Raw genomic sequence first — 23,712 nt, 5'->3', positions numbered from 1 at the left:
TCAAAAACCGACTATTGAAAATTTTGATTTGTATCATATTGAACAGATTTTCATCTCCCACAGCCTCATTTTCATTAAAATTATATTAAATTTCATTATGAATTATGGTATATACTAGAACTACATTCTATATCTGACAATTATACCAAGCAAACAGCATATTCAGGCCCTTGTTATAGGTTTTTCCACACATGAAGAGACACTGGTGCAAATTTTTGTGGCACAATTTCATAGGAGTTTGTGAACAAGAACTCTATATTACAGTAAGAATGTTTGCTAAGGAGTTTTTTATTTTTTATTTTTTTTACTTTCTTGAGATGTATTAAGGTTAATTGAGGATGATTGGGCCATTTTTTCCCAGTCATCTCAATGGTGAAATGTGTCTCAATTTACCAGAATTCACTCTATATTAGAGAGGAAATATAGATATATCGACATATTTTACTGTATTGACAGCCTTAGTTTCTGGTGGTAGAAAGTTTGACCTCTATCATAATTTCAAAAGGAAATGTCATATCCTATGCAGGGAAGTGTTTGAATGTTGTTTTGCAGGAGGGATGGGAAACCTGGTTACAAAGTCTGAAAACCAATTACATAAATGAAATCAGAGAGAGAATCAGAAAATCACTCAACCCTTTATATATTTTTCTTTTTGGTGGGTACACTACAGTTACTGTTGCTGACTAACATCAGCTAAGCTGAACTGTAAGAGGACACTGCAGTGATCTAAAAATGTCAACACTGACAACAGCTGAGAAGAGTTAGCTGATCTACAGTTAGCATTCTCACATCTATCACAAATCACAGTAAGGAAACACAATTGTTAGTATAATAATAATAATTCATAGACCATATCAGAGAGATATCAGATAAATGGAAGAGCTTTCATCATTCTAAGACAGGACAAGGGCCTCGTTTATAAAATGCATGTACAATTTGATACCATGGATTTTATCCTACATCAAAAGAGAAGATCACATTGGGATTTATAAAGGCAGAAACTGACATGAAAAAGTTCTTATGCATACGCCATCGAAGAGCATTTTTTTTTTTTTTTTTTAAAAAGCTTGTTACATTACTTATTAAAATCTTATATCTTATATAAAAATATAATTTTTGCTGTTGCTTGTATACCAGTAATTCAATTAATTCAACATGGTTTATGAAAATGTAATAATAAATAGGTGATCTCAATATGCATTAATATAATTATATGCACAAATGAGCAACATTTGAATTGCTTTTTTAATAATTACAACACAGAGCTTGAATTTCTTTGCCCATTGACGATGATGAATGCTGTACTTCTGAACCAAAAAGACATAATTGTGGCCATCTGTAGTTGATGCGCTTGTACAGTTTGTGCTTGAATTTAAGATTAATTTATTTTACAGATGCTATCACAACTTAAAATTTAGTGTTAGAATAACTTTCTTGGATTTAACTTAAGATAACTCAAATATCTAAGCAGCCACTTAATACAACTTCACATTTCAAGTTGACTAAATGTAAAATTTTAAGGCAGCAAAATCATTTCGGAAACTGCCGTACAGTACATTCACATTTAGGATCATTATATGCACATCTTTATTTTTAAATGAGGCCCCAGAACCCAACATGTCTCCTTGTGAATCAACCCCATCACTCAATGGTTCACTGAAGGACACTTCATTCACTTGAACCTTTTCCAATTTGCTATCACTTCATTCACTTGAATCTTTCCCAATTTGCTAACATTCCTTTCTCATAATTCTCCACTCACCTCCAAAGCAAGTTCCTCCACTTCAAATTGCTTTCTGGACATGCGGTCCTCACCAACAGGTTTGTGGTAGTAGATCACCATGACATCATATTTCTTCATTACAGACTTGTAGTTCTTGCTGGTCAGTTGATGAACACGGTCCTTCCCATCATATTCAGGGAACTCCAGGCCCTTTTCACTCCAACACAGATAAGCAAAACATAGCAGAACCACTAAAAGCACCCAACTCCGCTTCATGTCACTGTTATGTCTCACTTGAAATGGTTAAAAATGAGTTGCTTGTTTTTACTTTGTTCCTAACTAAAGACAGACTATTAGGAACAAGGTCCAATCCATGTGCTCGCCACCCAGAGAAGAGCAGGTCTCACTCCTTATACCCTTTTAAAAAGACACATGCACAAGTTGACTAGCTGTTGGGGAGGGTGGGGATGTCACTCTGAACATACCCGTGTTCAGAGTGAGATCCCATGGTATCATATGGGTTGGAGCAACTAGAATGAATCTCAAATTGCACCCAGACCAGTCAAGCTTTCTGCTTGTTAAGTCGTGACGTAAGGAATACTGCTTCCGGTTCCAAGCCTCTACTCATTTCACATGAGAATACTATACTATCTCATCAGCTGTTTATGAGCACTATTTATTCATATTACACATTTAAAGTGTAACTTCTCCAAATTTCAATCTGCTTTATATTGTTACAATGTTGGTATAGTATGATAGTATGTAAATGAACAATGTTTACTTGTTCTCTGCGTTACCTGGACAGAGAAATTCAAGTTTATTTGTCAGCAAAAGTCCAGACAAATAGACAAAAAAGACTTTTGACAGCTCCAGAGCTTTCGTGAAAATTACAGATTATGCTTCCGCATTTTTGTATCCACGCCTATGGACAGTTATTATCAAAACAATTATTGTAAGAGTAGGTTGATGACTGAAAATTATATTGTACTTCTTCTACTCTTTAAACAGCTGTTTAAAAAAAAAAAGGAACACTATGGCAACAGCTTACTTAACTGTACGTGAAAGCGTTTTGCTTCAGGGGGTTGAGCTGAATTGGCCTTTTCTCTTTCCTCTAGTCAGGTAGCACTGATTTCATTTTTTACCCACCTTTCTACTGTATAGGCAGCCAAATTTTATAGAAAACCCATTTTGCGGTGAAGAGCCCCTTAAATCTTAGCATTTAAAAACTGTGTACACTATAGTCTACGTTTTCACAGTTTCCCGGACACATTTTTCTAACGATTTATAAAAGATAAATCACTGTCTGGCCATCTAGGATTTTGGCATGGAGATAAAGGTTAGGATCATGATTTTTTGGTAGTATTAAATCATTGTGAGTGTATATTTACTGTTCGTTGTTTTCTTTTGGCATCTGTACCACATTTGGACCCATAAGAGGTGACACATGACATCAGACTTTATGTGCAGATTGAAATGCTAGTCAAATTTGACAGTTTTTACCTGCTGGTGCTTTCATTGAAAGAGGGCAGGTATTGAAGTGGGCAACAGGATTCCATTGCCATAATAAGTTTTGCAGGGCTGTGACCCTTACTAAAAATAAGGTGATGCTTTGACACTGAGAACAAGATGGCGTGTACTGTACGTTTTGCCACTACTTGGTCAAGCTGGCACAGCTGAAATGAAGTGTCTAGTTTCACCCTGATTTTGTTTGCCAGAGCAAACACTCCCAAAGCTTTTGCTCTTCATTGTGACATGAATCCATAAAGGAAAGTAGGAGGAATGGTCTAACAGTACAAAGAATTGGCTATTTATGACTTTAGAACAATGTATTATAAATTTAGCATAACCCACATACAAATAAAATGTACTTTAATGTATTGTGTCTGCCAAATGCATTAATATAAAAGTATTGACAAATTTTTGAGCATAAATCATATGCATTTATGCATATTGTACAGATACATATTATTTTGACTTGATTTATTTTTAATTTCAATTTATATGGCATAGTTTACATTAATATGCACAGAATGAAATTTATAAACAGTACCAGATGGAAAGAAAATGAGATAAACCATTGAAACAGTCCCTCAAATATTCATTTACAAACAACATTGAGTTGGGATATTAATAAAGTTTAACACTTGACCTTAGCTCTTATATTTCATGTGCTGCCAGCTAAAACAGTTTGAGGCGTTTGTAGGGAGTTATGTTTGGGCCAGTGAAGCGAAGTGGAGTGTACTATGGACTGTAAAGATTTTTTTTTCTTTCAGTTTTTACTATATAAAAAAAAAAAAAAAATCATCAATCAGCTGCAATTTATTTGGATTGCAGTGCTTTTGCTTTCAAGGTGACTACAGTATGAAAAAAAAAAAACAACAACTTGTATTTCTTATTGGCAATTCAGAATTTGTTTTGTAGATGACATTGTGTGCTGTGTATTTTTTTACATTATTTAACATTAAAGTTTATAATTTTATTTGACACTGATTGAATGGCTATGTTCACACTGTCAGCTTTTAGGATTGACAACTGCGTTTACTTACAGGTGTGAGTCTCGAAATGTTCTGTTCAAACAGTAACTTACAGTAGTGTCTTGAATGCTGTCTTAATGAATGTGCAACGAGAGTCAAGCCCATATTCTCTTACCAGTAATCATAGCGACAGTGACTAAAGTAATATAAAAGATGGCGACATCCACAAAACTGAAAAGACTTAACACTTTTGATACTACAAGAGGCCAATTGAGCTGAGAGTTCATCCATCAAATCTTCATTGACCAACTCGAATACATCTCGTTGTGGATGGATACGACTGTAACAATGGTTCCCTAAGTAGAGAATGAGATGATGTGTCGGAGATGATGCTGTGGGAATGCCTCTGCGTGATTGTGTCTGAATCACGTGCATAATCACTCATTGGTGGAGCGTCATTCCGTAGCTTGTGATGTCATAACCAGGAAACTTTAAAGGATACCCGGCCAAAAATCAACAGCTTCTGATTGGCTGAAGAAAGTCATTCACGGGCATGCAGAAAGCATGGCAAGGCTACACAGCATCTCGTTCTCTACTCAGGAAACCACAGTTATAGTTGTAACCGAGACGTTCCCTTTCGAGGAAACTTCTACGTTACGTTGGAGAAGACGCTATGCGAATGTGAATACCCACTACGCCATACTGAAAAATGCCTGTCCTACTGTAAATGATAGCGAGCACAGGCTAATAATAATAATAATATGTTTTATTTATATAGCGCCTTTCAAGAACCCAAGGACACTGTACATAATGTTGATAGATAGCATGAATACAAATATATAATCAGTTTTCAACACATGATCAAGCAAACCTGGTGAGGAGTCAGAGTCTAGACTATAGAACCTCACAAATTTGTGTGGAGAGGACCATTCCCCGACTTATCAGACACTTCTTGAAGAGAAACCCCTGATAATAAAGCTGTTATTCTCTAAATTTCCACAACTAACCACTTGCTAATTCTTCGCTTAGATGCTGGAGAACCCTGCCTGGGTGAACCGAAGTATACCAACAGCTGGTCAGTTTTACACCACTGGGCAGCTCTTTGGACATAACAATCTAGTGCTCTGACTGGGCATAGCAAGTTTGTTCTTTCCTGGTCCGATGCCTAAAAGGGTGGAGGACAGAGGGCCTGTAAAACTATAGTGCATACCACACAGGAAATTAGTACCACGAAAGAAACGAGACACCAAAGTGTTTCTCCCAAAAGACTCACCACCCAAAGGTACATGGTAAGCCACAATGGCTGCCACATACACCATCAGAGTGGAAGGGGATAGCCCACCCGAGTAACGATCCTGGAGGAACTCCAGCACTGAACCAATCAGGCATTTAACTGGGTCCACATGACGTTCTTTGCACCATGAAGTGAAGACTCTCTACTTCAATGCGTACAGTCTCCTTGTGGAGGGAGAGAATCAAAGTGGAGAATGTGGTGTTTCTTGAGAAGCAAACAGGTCCACTTCCACCTGGCCGAACTTTTTCAAAATCAACTCCACCATCTTGGGGTGGAGTTTCCATTCCCCAGGCCTCATCCCCTGCATCGTCAAGATGTCTGTCCCCTGATTCAGGTGTCCAGGGATGCAGATTGTGCTCACAGAGAGCAACTTGCCCTGGGCCCACAGGAGGAACTGGTGTGCAAGTCTGTAAAGAGGGTACGACCGCAGTTACTTTACTTCCTGAACAAGCCTGCACCCGGGTCCACATGACAGCTTTCACATTACCAAATTTTCATGCGAACCGTGTCCCATTCTGAACTAAATTGCCAGTGTGAAAACGCCCTAAATGACAGATGTGGCAAGTCCTCAGTCTCCCCTGCCTCAATGCTGAGCACATCTACCTCCTCAGAGCTGGATAGCATCAGCACTGGGCCCTCACTAGGTATGGAAAAAAAAACACAGAGCACGCTTCCAATTCCCTAGTGAAAGTGCTGGATCTAGCTGGTGAGAGCCAAGAAAAGGCAGCACCTGTTTCAAGCTCCTCTACTAGATCCATTTGCAAACCCCATGATCAAAAAACCGCACAGATCACGAGTATCACACCCTATAATGTGTAGTGAACAGCAGACATGATGGCACCAGAGCTTCACAACAGACATTCCTTTGTCCCACTTTGATTAATACAAAAGAGTGTGATAGGATCCTCAACGACAACTAAATGACTATTGTAATCAGGACTGCCAAAGGTGGAGGACAGGAAAGACGACATCAACGGCCCATTGATCAAAGGCTTATCTCATCACGAGTTGAAAAATGGAAAGGAATACTGTAAGGAACATGTCCTATACGTCCTTTTACTCATCCAGGAAACTGTGCACACACAGTGGAAACCACACCTGGAATAAAAGCCAATGCAACTGCACCCACTGAGACAGAAGTGTGATACCTCAACCAATTCGTATTAAGTTGGACACTGCCACAAGGACTTTGAAAAAGGTTTGAAAAAGAAATAAAGCATTTTCAAGGTCCTAAAGACACTGTCTTATTTAACTGTGTATCTTGGGACAATACAACAAATTCCACAGGTGGAATGGATGATGCGATGAGCAGACACCTTGAATGCTACGACCCAATCACATCACCACAGCAGGAAAGGTGGGGATTAGTAATCCCCTCCCCAATGGGAAGGAATAAAAGCTTTCCCAAGTGACTAGACCCTTGTTCTGAGTTTCTGACCTGACGAGGGAAGAACAACAGCACAACCAAGGTGATACTCTTGCGAGTAAACCTTTCACCGCACGGATCTTCAAGCAGCCCAACTGCTTCTGCAGAGGACTTTGGTTCCTGACCTGCATAACTCAAGTACCTCCAACCTACAGAAGATACTACGGACCGACCACCATCTGACCTACAGTTCTCTGGATTACACAAAGACCTCCAGCACTCAGTGCAGCTCTGCAATTGTTGGAAAGCAATCCAGTCTCCCACTGCACACAGAAGGATACCAGTTGACAACGTTTCCCATTCCTGGACTGATCACCCGACCAAGTGAAACGTAAACATAAGCTAACCAAACCTTTTCCCAAAGGCCTTGGCATTAGGTTGTTGCTAAATGAGATTGCTATTTGTGTAGAGACTGTTTATCTAGGGTCAGCGTACACAGATAGATACATTAGACACGTTCTGTGTTCATAGTAAATGCTTATTTACTGTTTCATGCCAGCATCCAGAAAGACCACAATTGACTCCCTCATAGACTGCTAGTTAGCCATTCATTGCTTCGTTCAATCCGTCGCTCATCTGCTTGGCATTTGGTTTTGTTAACATCCATTTGCGTTATAGTTTGTAGTTTCTGTTTTGATTCCAATTTTCTTAGTAGTTTAGTCATTTTTCCTTAGTAGTTTAGTCATTTTCCTTTGTAGTATTTAGTGAGTGTGATATTTTACTCTTGTATATCTTTTTGTTAATAAATTCATTTTATTGCAAACTGTGTCATTCTTGTGTTGATAATAAGAGGCTCTACAAGCTTGTCTTAATCTCACTAAATCCTTCAGATTGGTCAGATGATAAACTTCTTCCAATTTATAAAATTCTAATTCAGTCAACAATCTTTCACGATTGTTCTTTATTGTCAAGGTGAGATTCCTGACTGGTGCCCCGAAAAATTGGAAGGAATCATCTGACTCAATATTAATATTAATATTTAAGACCATAAATAACAACATTTGTGGTGCCCTCATGTGAGGCTAATCCAAAATCACTACAAATGTAAGGCAGGCAGGGAGAAAAACACAATCTGAACTGCTGTTTACTCTCCATAATTATTCAATACAGTTCCAATGGGACAAACAAACACCAAATAAGTGGCACAGAGCGCTAACGATGTTTATTCCGGGTATCCTTTATAGCTTCCAGGTTATGATGTCACACGCTACAGAATGATGTTCCACCAATGAGTGATTACACGTTTGCTTCAGGCCCAATCACGCAGAGGCGTTCCCATAGCTTTATCTCTGATGCAGCATAGAGGTTCCCTCAAAAGAGAATTGATGGGAGCATCTCCGGTGGAGATCAGACTGTATCTTAAACCTTAAGATAACACACAGCTTATATCTCCATTACTGTAAGTTACAGAAAGCAAAACCACATACAAAAACCCACAACACACAGTAGACATGCGTTTGTGTAGTAGTGCATTTATTCAGCAGTACTGAGGCTCTTTCTTGCTTTCAGCGGAATAAGCAAATGCTAAGGATTCCGCCCATCCGTAATGGAGTTTTTTTTTTTTTTTTAACTAATACTGTATTTTAATACTATTAATTCAAAATATTAAAAAAAAAAAAAAAAAACACAAAAGCACAAAAACATAACTACATTGCTTAGTCAACCGATTTACTTTTTTTTACCCGATTTGCTTTTTTAGTTTCATTTATTTATTGCCTAAATTAGTAATGATTTTTGCATATGGGTTTATTTAAAATAGCAGCATTTTATGTAAAATTCACTTTAAAGAAGATCTAGTTTCATTCATGGTGGTAACATGAAAAAAGTGATTAGTGGAAGATTGCTGCCATCTACTGGAAAACAAACACTTTTAAAATTACTTTTGAAAATTAAACAGTATGTTAAATGTGCTCAATGAATACAGTTTTGTGCATGAATGCTAGATGTAATTACCCTTGTTATTTGTGTTTAAGCTATAATGTGGCTTAGGTACTGTTCCCTTTCAAGGGAACTCACACTGCGTTGAGAATTGACACTGTGGGAACGCTCTGCATGATTGCGTCGTGAAGCACTTGTGAAATCAGTCCAATGGCGTGACAGAAGGTGGGTGACGCCATGACCAGAAAGCTATTAAGCACACCCAGACCAAACAATGTCAGCTTCTGTGCCTTCAGCAAGCGCTCTGTGTGAATTTGTCTCTGTCTATTTATTGTTGTTTGTCCACAAACATATTTTTATCTAGACAGGAGTATAATGGCGAGCAAACAGTAGGGTGACCAGACGTCCCATTTTTCCTGGGACAGTCCCATATTTCAGCTCTATTTTTAGTGTCCTGTGACGACATACACTTAAAGATGTCACAAAATTCGCATACAGTGCTTGTTAGGTTTCCCCTTTAAGAATGTTAGTTGCCAGCGGTGTGTGTTTTCCCCTTTAAGGGATTGAGGTTTTCCTCTAAGGGTGTTCGGATTGTTAAAACATTAGCAAGTTCATTAGCAAATTCAACTTTGATGTCGTTTCTGTTCATTTAATCACACGAATCCCCACATGTGGTGACCCCGATGCTCTTGGATGTTTCCAGAGTTTTTTTGTTTTTTGTTTTTGTGGACAACAAAATGACAGCCAACGTGGTTGCTCTGAAGTTTGGGAGCAGCAAGCATGGTTTTCCCAGGCGGAGGCACAGTTCGTGCTGCGAGACGTCACTGCAGATGACACAAAGTACTACTACATCGTAGCTTCACTCAGCGGCTCCACAGCATCGTGAGCGGTAAGCCTGTTAAACAAACCTCCGGAGAGGGACAAATATGGCGCCCTTAAAACGTACCTGTTGGGAACTTTTGGTTTGACTGAATCAGAGCGTGCGAAGCAGCTTCTTTCATTACCAGGGTGACTGGGTGATGCAAAGCCTTCTGAGCTTATGAACCACATGCTGACATTGTTAGGCCCTTGCTTTATATTCAAGGAACTGTTTTTCTTTTTTCAGAAAATGACAGAACAAGTCTGCACGGCTTTGGCTGGCATGATAATTACGGACTTACGAGAGATGGCTAAAATAGCGGACAGTCTACATACTGCTGGCACAGAGTTGTGCTATATCAGCATCTTTCAACGCCTCCATTAACCCGCTGGTGGTAGTGGCTAATCGGATTGCACAAGCACCACCACGGCAAGACGACTACGGATTTTGTTTTTATCATTCTCGTTTTGGGGACAGGGCCCGTAAGTGTCGATTGCCATATAATTTCCGTGGTAGGAGTACAACACAGTCTGTGAATGCTGTGGACAATGGACATGCTGGTTGCCTTCTCTTCATTATGGATGATATATCAGGATGAAATTTTCTCTGTGACACTGGGGCTCAGGTGGACGTACTGCCAGCGACTCCTCTCGATGTGCAGTCTGAGCTTAAGAACCCCTGACTCTAGGCTGCTAACGGCAGCAAAATCCCAACGTACAGTAAGCGCCAGGTTAAGTTGTGTTTTATCGGACACCGTTTCACTTGGGATTTTGTTGTGGCTAAGGTAGCTCGTCCTTTGTTGGGTGCTGATTTCCTTTGTGCAAACGGTTTGTTGGTTGATGTGCAGAACCACCGCTTAGTCAATGCAAAAGATTACAATTCTTTTCCGTGTACGCTCAGTGTTTTTTGAACAACAACCTTGTCAAATGCTTCAGAGCCTAGTTGCGAGTTTTTGCGCATGCTCACTGAGTTTTCCGACTAACTCAGCCAACTTTCTCTACAACGAACACAAAACATGGTGTGAAATATTACATTTCTACTACAGGTCCACCTGTGTGTGCTCGTGCTTGCTGTCTTGACTCGTTGAAATTAGCCACCGCTAAAGCTAAGTTTGCGTACATGGAAGAATTAGGTATTGTACAATGTTCAAATAGTCCTTGGGCTTCTCCCTTGCACATGGTGGCGATTACCGCAGACTCAATGATGTCACAATTCCCGCTAGCTACCCTGTTCCGCATATTCAAGATTTTTCGGCTCGGCTAGCTGGCAAAACAATTTTCTCCAATGTAAACCTGGTGCGAGGTTACCACCAAGTGGCGGTCCACCCGGACGACATTCCGAAAACTGCTGTCGTCAACCCTTGGGTTATTTGAGTTCACACAAATGCCGTTCAACCTGAAAAATGCCACTCAGACTTTTCAGAGGATCATAGACTCTGTGTTACAGAGTCCAGCTCAAGGCTTGGATTACTGTTCTGCAATAAAGATCAATGGCTCAGATCTCGTGTTTGCCGAGGCAGCGAGTAGATTACTGGTCTGCAATAAAGAATATAGTGGCTCGGATCTTGCGTTTGCAGAGGCAACGTGTAGATTATGTGCCTGTAATTTATATATATATATATATATATATATATATACATACATATACACATCTCCCTTCAGTGCCCTCAGGGGCAATTCTGCCAACCCTGCCACCTCGGTTTAACCTCATTACATGGTGCCCCCAGGGGGCCATTCTGCCAATACCACCACTTTCTGTGCTTCGGGACACAGCGGTCTCCATTAAGCCCATATCTCAGTGTCCGCTTAGAAAAGTGGTGGCGCTAGGATGCTTGCCCCCTCTGATGAGGGTTTCAGAGGGGTCAGTTTGGTTTTTTCCTGCCGGTCATCCTCTTCGGGGAACCGAATTGGCTACTCAAGTTGTGCCGGAGACCAGTCTCGAGAGGCTGGTACTCTTGGGTACAAAGTCTTCTAGGGTAAGACAGATCTAAGGGCCTCCAAGAAGGTTCCTCGGGTTGCTTTCGGGGACAAAGCGTACTGGGTTCTTCCTTTCGGCCTAGTCTTGTCACCCTGTATTTCTGGCCCAGTGTGTGAGCAGATGGCGGATCGGCATTGAGATGTCGTCCTTGCCTGCTTTAAAGTATGGGGGGGGTTAAGGCTGAGTGCAACAAAAAGTGTGCTTTCTCCATTTCAGAGAACCACTTTTTAGTTGTGGTGTGGGATTAGACAACGATGCATGCACATCTTTCTCCTGCTCGTATCGGTTCAATCCTTTCAGCCATGAGCAAGATAACTAGGCCAGTCACTCACTGTCAAACAGTTGCGAGACTGTTAGGTCTGTTGGCAGCTGAATCCAACTGGATACATTTTGGCCTGCTGTACATGAGACCTTTGCAGTGGTGGCTCATGACCAAGGGGTTTTCTTTGAGGGGCAACCCATTCTGCATGATGCAAGGTTACACGCAGGTGCTTCGTACTTTGGTTATGTGGAAGAAGTCTTGGTTCTTGTCCCAGTGTCCTGTGCTGGGAGCTCCTTGCTCCTTGCTCCTTTCTGCAGAATTGATTCTCTGCAGGGTTATCCCCTGTGGCGGTCTAGCTGCTTACCACGCACGTTTGGGTGGTGTCTTTGGGGAGAAACCCATTGGTGTTTCCTTCGTGGTGCATTGGATCAGGAGGAGTATGGTGGCTTTGTAAGCCTTTTAATAGAGGTATCCCTACAAGAGGTCTGTGATGCGGTCTTTCCGCACACATTCGTCAGGTTTTACAACCTAGATTTGGGCTTCACCCCTGGGTCCCAATTTCTTTGTTTTAGTTGTGCTCACCTGATTTCACCAGACAGGCACTGGTCAGTACAACAGTGTGGGGATAAATGTTCCCACAGTGTCATTTCTCGACGCAGTGCGAGTTTCCTTGAAAGGGAACATCTCGATTACGACTGTAACCTTGGTTCCCTGAAAAGAGAACAAGACGCTGCGTCCCCCTGCCATACTTCTGCCGTGCCTGTGATCGACTTGCTTCGACCTATCAGAAGCTGACATTATTTGGTCTGGGTGCGCTTTATAGCTTCCTAGCGTCTTGTTCCCTTTTCAGGGAACCAAGGTTACAGTCATAACTGAGACATTTTTTGTATAGTTTCACCATCATCAGCTTTTTAAATCACCAGTTGAAAGTAACTTGACTCATCAAATAAAGATTGTAACAATTACATCATTTCACCAGTAGGTGGTGACAAGTGACTGTTAAAAAATGTATTTATCTGAATCATTCAAGAGATTTGTTCAAAAACACTGAGCCATCTAATATTGAAACAAGTGAAGTCTTTATGAGTTAGTCATTGATTCATAAAAAGATCATTCAAATTATTAATTAAAAATACATTTAAAAAAAATAGACTGTAGCAATAAACATGTTGTCAGAACCTCAAGTAAATTACATGTTATTTTGTTTAGTTGTCTATTCAGCATTGTGAAAAAAAAAAAAAAAAAACTGGAAGAAAAAAAAAACTGGAGAAACAGGAACATGGAGACTGAAGAGGAGACAGGGACGAGGAGCAGGACACAGAGGTAAGTATACTTCAGGTAAGTCGCAATCCAAACAATAGTAGCCTTAGCAATTGACGAGACCAGTGAGTGGAGTGACCTTATATCTGGTGCAGGGTGATGAGGTGATAGATGACAGCTGGTGATGAAATATGGAATACGTATGATATTGATGGACTATAATCGAGCGCAGCGTTAGTTCAGTCAGGCCACGTAGGCATAGTGCTGCGACCAGCTGACGCAGTCAGCTGTCAAATCGCTCCAATCACTACCATTGTCCTATTAGACCGGGGACATATATACGTGGTATTACTGCTTGGTAAGTATGCTCAAACTGCTAATTTCGGAGCAAGAACCCCCATAAGGAACCATACCACTAAAGATAACTTGTGTTTTAATAAACTCAAAGTAACTTGCCAAAGTGGTCCTGTCTGAATTCCATAAATTTTGGCCTGTGCTCTGATGATAATGTCATGCAGTGTACACAAACAACAAAATATATTGTAAACAGAATATTTGCCCCAAACTACACTATTGGCACAATGTTAGGAAAACCTGTAGGCAGAGTGACAGAGGAAGAGATTATTGCACTGACATGTAAACATAACAAAACGTGACACCTATTTACTTACAAATCTGACTTATGAAATGCAGGATTCCGTCTGCTGCAGAACAGCCAATGTATTTTCACATTTTGCAATCAAGTACAGTAATGTCAGTCAAATGTGCATAAAGATACAAAAGACCTGTGATGCCTTTATACTCTGTCAAAAATCCTTTTATGGTGAATTTTGTTGCTTGGCAACTACAAACCTGACAGACTGTTAGCTGAAGTTACTGTTTTGTTGCTTTTGCTGTTGGTTATTGGTTTGAATCTCTTTCAAATTGATTCATTGTTTGAGGTGAGAGTCATCCAAGTTTTCACATTTCAGTAGAGCGCATATGATCAAGATTGTATTCAACTGACCACTGAAAACTCCAGACCCTGTTGACCCATATATAGAAAAATGTAGAAAGCAAAGTGTTTTGTTAATGAGAAGAACTGTATTGTTCACTACTATTTTGAAGTGTTGTGTCACGATGTAATGTGTGAGAGAACGGAAATGAAAGAGTAAACAAGATGGATGAAGTTTGCTACTCCTGTCTCATGTATTTTATTGCTGCTTACTAACTCCTGACAGATGCCACAAATTGACAAAGAGAATTATTATTATTTATTTTTTTTTAATAATGTAATGTCAGGATTATGTTCTTTTTAATGGTAAGTTTGTTCCTGGGTTTCTGTTTCCTGTGTTTCCACGTATGGCTACTAGTTTTTTGATTAGTCCCACCTGTCTCTTGTTCAGTTCCTCATTATTCCTGAGTATTTCTAGCCCTCAGTGTATTCAGTTCTTTGTCTTGCATTGTACCACTGCTGAGTGTTCTCCACAGTTCTCCTGCGTGGATTATCTTCATTGTTTTATTTAATAAAAAGAAGTACTGCAATAGATCCCTCTTCTCTTCATTTGTTTACCCAACTGTGACATACAGATGTATTGTATATATAAAAATAATGGTAATGCTTTACAATAAGGTCCCATTAGTTAACATTAGTTAATGCATTAACTAATATTAACTAACAACGTGCAATACATTTGTTACAGTATTTATTGGCGTTAGTTAATAAAAATACAACTGATCATTGTTAGTTTGTGTTAGCTCAGGTCCATTAAATAATATAAACAGATGCAACTTTTTATTACTTTCTAAATTTATTTTAATAATGTGTTAGTAAATGTTAAAATAAACATGGATTAATAAAATCTTTAGAAGTATTGTTTATTGTTAGTTTATTATCTAATGTAGTTACCTAATGTTAACAAATGAAACCATATGTAAAGTGTTAACACAACGACATACACTCACCGGCCACATTATTAGGTACACCTTGCTAGTATCCGGCCCCTTTTGCCTTCAGAACTGCCTTAATTTGTTTGTGGCATAAATTCAAGGTGCTAGAATCATTCCTCAGAGGTTTTGGTCCATATTGCTGCAGATTTGTCAGCTGCACATCTATGATGTGAATCTCCAATTCCACCACATATTAAAGGTGTTCTATTGGATTGAGATCTGGTGACTGTGGGGGCCATTTGAGTATAGTGAGCTCATTGTCATGTTCAAGAACCCAGTTTTAGATGATTTGAGATTTGTGACATGGCACGTTATCCTGCTGGAAGTAGCCATTGGAAGATGGCTACACTGTGGTCATTAAGGGATGGACATGGTCAGCAGCAATACTCAGGTAGGCTGTGGCATTTAAACAACATTCAACTGGTACTAAGGGCCCTACCCAAAGTGTGCCAAGAAAATATCCCCCACACCATTACACCACCAGCAGCCTGAACCGTTGAGAAGGCAGGATGGAGTCATGTTTTCATGTTGTTTACGTCAAATTCTGACCCTTCCATCTAAATGTTGCAGAAGAAAATCGAGACTCATCACACTAGGCAACGTTTTTCCAATCTTCTATTGTCCAATTTTGGTGAGCCCATACAAATTGTAGCCTCAATTTTCTGTTCTTTGCTGACAGGAATGGCATCCGGTATGGTCTTCTGCTTCTGTAGCCCATCTTCTTCAAAGTTTGACGTCTTGTGCGTTCAGATATGCTCCTCTGCATACCTTAGTTGTAATGAGTGGTTATTTGAGTTACTGTTGCCTTTCTATCAGTGCAAACCAGTCTGGCCATTCTCATCTGACCTCTGGAATCAACAAGACATTTTTGCTCACAGAACTGCTGCTCACAGGATATTTTCTTTTTTTTCAGACCATTCTTGGTAAAACCTAGAGATGTTTGTGCGTTAAAATCCCAGTAGATCAGCAGTTTTTGAAATACTCAGACCAGCCTCTCTGGCGCAAACAACCATAAAAGTCCTTTAAATCAGATTTTTTCCCCATTCTGATACTCGGTTTAAACTTTAGCAGATCTTCTTGACATACCTAAATGCATTGAGTTGCTGCCATGTGTTTGGCTGATTAGATATTTGCGTTAACAAGCAGATAAACAGGTGTACCTATAAAGTAGCTGGGGAGTGTATAAAACTTTATAAAACTAATTATTTTTTTTTTTTTTTTGGTTCAAATCATCATAATAATTTTGGTTAAATTTGGTTGACTCTTGTCTGCCTTCACTTTTTTTTAACCAACAGCTATTACAAAAAATCCATATATGAATGATATCGGAATTATATTTTGAATGCTCAAAAATGTTTCAAATTTAAGAATTTTGAACAAAATGCTTGTGATCAACATTTAAAACCAATGCTAGACCTAAACCTCCCCCATTTTACAAGTGAATAGATGACATCTGCCCTCACAATAGCAGTCTTTTTTCCTCTTGATGTTTCTGGGTGCCTGATGAGGCACAGTTAAACTGTGGCTCGGCTCTGGGCCTAATTGGGTGGGTAATTATGGTTTGACACAAACGGAGAGCTGGAGAGTTAATTAACCACAGTCTGGCAAATGACATTGACAAGCTAACTGGGAATAACGCTGCCTTCAAGTGTTGGAATGATGGTATTTACAAGATGAGAGGCCATGAATGTCATTTCAAGTTAAAGAATGGCAGAAGCTAATTGATATTGAACAATTAAAAATGTCATTATGAATGTTGGTGGTATTTTAGTGCACTGTTGATGAAGAATAGTGATAGAGTTTGCAGGACTAATTTTAGAGAGAAACATACTTATGCATGTTTGCCTAAGTAAAAGAGTTCTTTGTAGGACAGCTGTGAATACCATATTGTTTTGTGTCTGTTGCTGTTTTTTTTTTTTTCAACTCAAATCTAATTCAGCACTTCTGCAACTATAGTTTGAGTTGCTGTAGTTTTATTGAAAATATTTTACAGGGGAGCAGGAGAGTGAGAGAGAAAGAGAGCTAGAGAGGTGAAATGACTCTGCATTTTCTTTGTTTCTCTGTTGACTCACCCTCCACACACACACACACACACACACACACAAACAACAACCAGTTCCTTTCAGCGACATCACAGAATGAGTCCAGCGGAACGGAGCTTTCCAGAACCATCAGATGACACACAGGCATGTGCTCTCTGTCTATGAATGGTGCTTTCCACAAATAGGGCACAAAACAGGGTCTCTAAGAAACAGTACACTTTCGTGTTTGTTTAACACATTTAAAGGGTTAGTTCACCCAAAAATGAAAATTCTGTAATTAATTACTCACCCTCGTGCCATTTTACAGCCGTAAGACCTTCGTTGATCTTCGGAACACAAATTAAGATATTTTTGTTTAAATCCAATGGCTCCGTGAGGCCTACATAGGGAGCAATGACATTTCCTCTCTCAAGATCCATAAAGGTACTAAAAACATATTTAAATCAGTTCATGTGAGTACAGTGGTTCAATATTAATATTATAAAGCTACGAGAATATTTTTGGTGCGCCAAAAAAAAAACAAAATAACGAATTATTTAGTGATGGCCGATTTCAAAACACTGCTTCAGGAAGATTCGGAGCGTTATGAATCAGCGTGTCGAATCATGATTCGGATCGAGTGTGAAACCGCCAAACTGCTGAAATCACGTGACTTTGGCGCTCCGAACTGCGGATTCGACACGCTGATTCATTATGCTAAGTAAGTTCAGTACTGATTCATTACATTGTAAAAAATCATTAGTTATTCATTTAGTTAATTTATCTATACAGCAGCTCTGGAGAAAACAACGTCATCGTCCAGTTCAGTTTACATACAATGGTGTCAATGCAGGTGGATTACAACTCGAATTCTGGAAATGTTGGGACGTTTTTTAAATTTGAATAAAATGAAAACTAAAAGACTTTCAAATCACATGAGCCAATATTTTATTCACAATAGAACATAGATAACATAACAAATGTTTAAACGGAGAAATTTTACACTTTTATGCACAAAATGAGCTAATTTCAAATTTGATGCACAGGTCTCAAAAAAGTTGGGACGGGTGCATGTTTACCATGGTGTAGCATTTCCTCTTCTTTTCAAAACAGTTTGAAGACGTCTGGGCATCGAGGTTATGAGTTTCTGGAGTTTTGGTGTTGTAATCTGGTCCCATTCTTGCCTGATATAGGTTGCCAGCTGCTGAAGAGTTCATGGTCGTCTTTGACGTATTTTTCGTTTAATGATGTGCCAAACGTTCTCTATAGGTGAAAAATCTGGACTGCAGGCAGGTCAATTCAGCACCGTGACTCTTCTACGATGAAGCCATGCTGTTGTAATAGCTGCAGTATGTGGTTTTGCATTGTCCTGCTGAAATACACAAGGCCTTCCCTGAAATAGACGTCATCTGGAGGGGAGCATATGTTGCTCTAAAACCTTTATATACCTTTCAGCATCATAGTGCCTTCCAAAACATGCAAGCTGCCCATACTGTATGCACTTATGCACCCCCATACCAATCAGAGATGCTGGCTTTTGAACGGAGCGCTGATAACATGCTGGAAGGTCTCCCTCCTCTGTAGCCCGGAGGACACGGCGTCCATGATTTCCAACAAGAATGTCAAATTTGGACTCTAACCATAGAACACTTTTCCACTTTGAAACAGTCCATTTTAAATTAGCCTTGGCCCACAGGACACGACGGCACTTCTGGACCATGTTCACATATGGCTTCCTTTTTGAATGATTGAGCTTTAGTTGGCATCTGCAGATGGCACGGTGGATTGTGTTTACCGACAGTGGTTTCTGGAAGTATTCCTGGGCCCATTTAGTAATGTCATTGACACAATTATGCCAATGAGTGATGCAGTGTCGTCTGAGAGACTCTGTCCTCTCTAAGACATCCCTTTTATAGCTAATCATGTTACAGACCTGATATCAGTTAATTTAATTAGTTGCTAGATGTTCTCCCAGCTGAATCTTTTCCAAATTTCTTGCTTTTTCAGCCATTTGTTGCCCCCCTGCCAACATTTTTGAGACCTGTAGTAGGCATCAAATTTGAAATGAGCTCATTTAGTGGATAAAAGCGTAACATTTCTCAGTTTAAACATTTGTTATATTACCTATGTTCTATTGTGAATAAAATATTGACTATGTGATTTGAAAGTCATTTTATTCAAATTTAAAAAATGTCCCAACATTTCAAAATTCAGGTTGTAAAAACATTGTTGAATATCAAGTGTCCCCAACTAAGCAAGCCAGAGACTACAGCGGCAAGGAACCACAGCTGCCCCAAAAGGACTCTCCCAGCATCAGATTCAAACACTTGGTCACTGATCATCAGAGGCTTTTAAGAACTATATCCAACTATATCCAATCCAATCACTTCCATATTAAAGAAACTCAATCAACCCTTACCAGCTAAATTCTTCAGCTTCAGCTTGTTCTCTCACTCAATCCTACAAGCTCACCATATCTGCCTCAATTAACACCATCAATCAAATAAAATAGTGAAAATATTCTACCTCACTACCTCCCGCAGAAGCCCACTCCATTCTTGCAATGCAGTAGCAGTGTTATCTCCTCTCTCCCGCAGGAGCTCAGTGCGTCTGGCTGACCCTCTCCACAGCGATGATGTCCCCTCTGCTCCCACTGGAGCCCAGTTTCTAGAGCTAATTTTGTCCACCTCTGTAGCAGTGATGTCCCCTCTGCTCCCACTAAAGCTCAGTTTTCTGAATGAATGAATAAAAAAAAAAAAAACTGAAATTTCTTTCCCCTTCCAATGAGGCTTACCCGTCTGATGCCATGAGTATTGATCTCCCATCGGATGCTGCGAGAGCCCTCCTGGTCGAGCATCTATGTTTTCTCTTTCTCCATCCGGCGAGGCTTACCCGTACGATGCTGTAAGTATTGATCTCCCATCGGATGCAGCAAGAGCCCTCCCAGTCGAGCATCTATGTTTTCTCCTTCTCCGTCGAGCGAGTATTGATCTCCCAGCGGATGCAGAGTCTGCCCTCCCTAATGGGCATCTACGTCTTTCTTTCTCTGTCCAGCGAGGCTTACCCATCCGATGCTGTGAGTATTAGGGCCCGTCTGCCCAGCGATGTGCGCTCCTGTCGGGGGGCAGCATGGACCGCCCCAGTCGGACTGTTTAACTTGGTCTCCCGTCGGATGTCGCGAGAACCCTCCTGATCGGTCGTTCCAAAATTTGTCTGCTCCTCATTTGCTCCGGCGCCATGAACTGCTCCCACCAGAGGCAACAATTCTCTGTGTCTTTTGGGGGTCTTTAGTCTGGCGGCTGTCCTTTGCTCTTTTGCTTTTTGAGAGAGTGCTCTGGGTTCGGGCCAAAATTCCGAGCTCAGAGACCTCCCCCAGACAGCACGCCAAATACGCATAACTTTTACTCTATTTAATTATATGTAAATGTGAACTGAAATTTAGCAGTACACTTTAACCATATTTCAAAAGAAAATAGAAGTAGTTTCGAAATTACAGTGTACAGCATAAATGAGTACACCCTCTCTGAACAAATACAAAAGATGTATTTTCTTTATAATCACTAATACAATTCATGGAAAGATGGCAAAACTAAAATGTATTAAACATATACATAATAAAAACTGAGAAATATTTGTCATTAATAGCCATAAAATAAGTAAATTAGCCAAATTTGTTTAAATTAAGGATTGCAGAAATGAGTACACCTTAGATTTAATTCAACAAATGTATAATATTCTAGTACTTAGTATGCCCTCCATAATTTTGAATATACTGCTCTGACCCTTCTTGGCACGGAGTGTACAAGTTCATGACAAATTGTCACATCTGCCCTGTTTAACTCCTGGATGATGAGCTCCTTAAATGCCCTGATCTTTAATGGGAAGTGTTGCTCTACTCGTCTCTACAGAATCCCCCACAGGTGCTCAAGAGTGTTAAGATTGAGTGCAATACATGTCCTCAGAAGGTTTTTCACCTTGGGAGAATGCATATCCTCATTGTCATGTTGAAAAAATGCCCAACAATGCAGGGAATGAGGAAAGGGTAACATCTTCTGTTTCAAGTTTGTGTATTAAATTACACAGTGGTGTGGGAATTCATAACAGCATTGATAAAGCACAACTCCCTCACACCTTCAGCACTCATGCATCCCTATATAAGAGCTTTAATACCACTGAACTTTACTGTGGGAACCAGGCACTTTTCACTGTACTCCTCCTCTAGCAACACCATAACATTTTGGATGATGTTAGATCCAAAATTATTGATTTGGTCTCATGAGACCAGAGTATTGATTCCCAGAATCTATATTTTGTAAATATGGGCTTTGTAAATGGCTAACTGACTTTATTGTGCTTTGGCTACAGTAGGTAGTTCCAGTGAGAACAACAACCATGTCATTTCTGCAGGCTGCATCTTACTCTGTGAGATAAACAGTCACTCTTTTCATAGCTTTTGCTGGCTCTGAGACACTCGCTTGGTATTTATCCTGCTCTTTGTCTAGCAAAAACATCCCTCATCACTAAATGAAAGCTTAAACTGAGGGCCTGATTATTTCAGGGGCCTTGTCACATGTCCATTGTTTTTGAATTTCTGTGTTACTTTTGCTATATTTTCACACTTAAAACAATTATTTGGTAATCCTCTTGTACCACTGTCCTCTTTTGTGCTAAGAAATAAGTCTCCTGACAGTTCTCTCCCAAGTGGTTTCATTGTTGTCAGCATTAAGTCTGAGAATGATTCAGTGGGCTATATAACACTTTTAATTGTCAAGAAATGACTTCTCTTTAAATGTTTTGGTTCAACATTCTTACCCGTTGATCAAACATTGCCTTAAACTTACACCAGAACATTTTTATTTCATTTTATTTAGTAACTTTTAGGATGGTGTACTCATTTTTGCTACACAACATTTTATCACCTTGATAAGAAAATCTTATTTTCCTGAATAATTTTGACATGCTTCTTTGGTAACTGATTAAGCCAACACAGTGTTGATTAAGCAGACTTGCTGGAACATTATATCTCTAAAGAACCCTAACACGTCTTCTAAGGAATTAAGTAATTGCTGACTTTCAGAAGTTTCAGAGGGGGTGTACTCATTTATGCTGTGCACTGTATATATTATATATAAAGATATACTTATGTCCTTCTTAAGTGGGTCAAATGAGGAAATATTGCAGAGACAAATATCTAAACACATAAAAATAACAAATTCCAAATATAATTAGATGTTTAGTATATGTTAATATTATGTCATTTTAATTGTCCAGAAGGTCAAGACCTCTGATATGTAACAGCCTACAGTTCTCATTATAAGCAACTTTTCCTGATGGGTTGGATTTTAAATAATAAGCATATTTAATAAAAACATGAGATTTGCGCCTTTAATGTTCTTAATGGGACCCATTTGTGAAAAGTGCCTAACAAATCGACAAGGTCCAAAAAACTTGTTTTTCTTCTCCAGTCTCCCTCCCCCCTCCCCCCTCCCCCTTCTCTGCTTTCTCTTTGTCACTGTGTTTCCTCAGGATGTTTTTAGAAGTTCTTCTGCGAGTCTCTTTCTTCTCGGTTTCATGAATGAGTCAGTCTTGTGACAGCGAAAAAGAACTTCCCCATTACAGCATTTCACGGGGCACACACACAACGCTGCTTTGATATGTCAGGTTTATGGATGTCAGAGTCTTGCTCTTATTTGCATGGCTGTGTTTTTTCGTCTATGCACTTGCATGTATATTTGCATGTTCGCGACAAACTGAGCATGCACGCACATGCATATATACCCTAAGCTATGATAAATAATGAATAAGTCAGCACATTGATTAGCATATGACAAAACAACTATTGTGCATACAAGGATCAGACCTCATGTAGAAATATCTTCTGTGCATCAGATGCTGAGCAGAATCTGGTTGGCTTTTCGCTCCATGGCAGCCGCATGCGTGTGATATAAGTCAAAGCAAACTGGGTCACGGCAGCATGGCGGACTGCCACCGTCAGCACAGCGACTAAATCCCCTTCCACTGCACTTACAAATCCCTTTCGAAAAGCAAATTAAAAGCTAACTATGTGTTAATACTACACTGATACCAATGAACTTTATTCTCAACAGAAGGAATTTGCATTTCTAAAATGTACGAAAGAAATTTTCATAAAACTGCCTACTGCTGAAATATGCAAATATTACAATAGGCATGGACTGATGCACTGCACTGTGATTAAGTGGCTAAAGTCTCTCTCTCAGTTCAATTAATATATTTTTGCTGGCCTGACAAAAGAATATTTTGTACATTGCCAAAGCATTATAACAACATAGAAAATAGCTTGACTGAACAAATGAAATAGGATTTTAACAAATAATATTATAGTGTAATAAAGACATGCAGTCATGTTCTTTTTTAAACTCCGAAATGCTTTCAAACTCTATTCTCTTTGGATTTGCAGTGTATTAATTTTTCATGAATGAATGTGAATGTGTATTTTGTGATAGACTTATAGTCTCAAGATAGCTGTACAGTTTAATCATGTCCATATAACATTGTAAGATCAAGTGCTGTTAACATGCGGTGAAAAAAAAAAAAAAAAAAAAAATCAAACAAACAAGCAGATGCTCA

The 23,712-nt window shown here is 39.5% G+C and overlaps 1 protein-coding gene across 2 annotated transcripts in view; it reads right to left on the bottom strand.

Moving 5' to 3' along the window:
* The window catches only part of casq1b (calsequestrin 1b), a 48,989-nt gene extending 46,749 nt beyond the window's left edge, over nucleotides 1-2,240 (bottom strand). Inside the window, exon 1 of one of the 2 annotated variants that reach the window (XM_051901461.1) lies at nucleotides 1,763-2,240. In XM_051901461.1, the coding sequence (XP_051757421.1) occupies nucleotides 1,763-1,999 (237 nt within the window). In that variant the 5' untranslated portion in view covers nucleotides 2,000-2,240. The remainder of the gene's footprint in view (nucleotides 1-1,762) is intronic. The other variant, XM_051901462.1, reaches the window with a different exon arrangement.
* Nucleotides 2,241-23,712: the final 21,472 nt, after the last annotated feature.

Source organism: Ctenopharyngodon idella, chromosome 7 (genome assembly GCF_019924925.1).
Source record: "Ctenopharyngodon idella isolate HZGC_01 chromosome 7, HZGC01, whole genome shotgun sequence".
Taxonomy (NCBI): Eukaryota; Metazoa; Chordata; class Actinopteri; order Cypriniformes; family Xenocyprididae; genus Ctenopharyngodon; species Ctenopharyngodon idella.
This window is presented reverse-complemented; position numbering and strand designations above follow the sequence as displayed.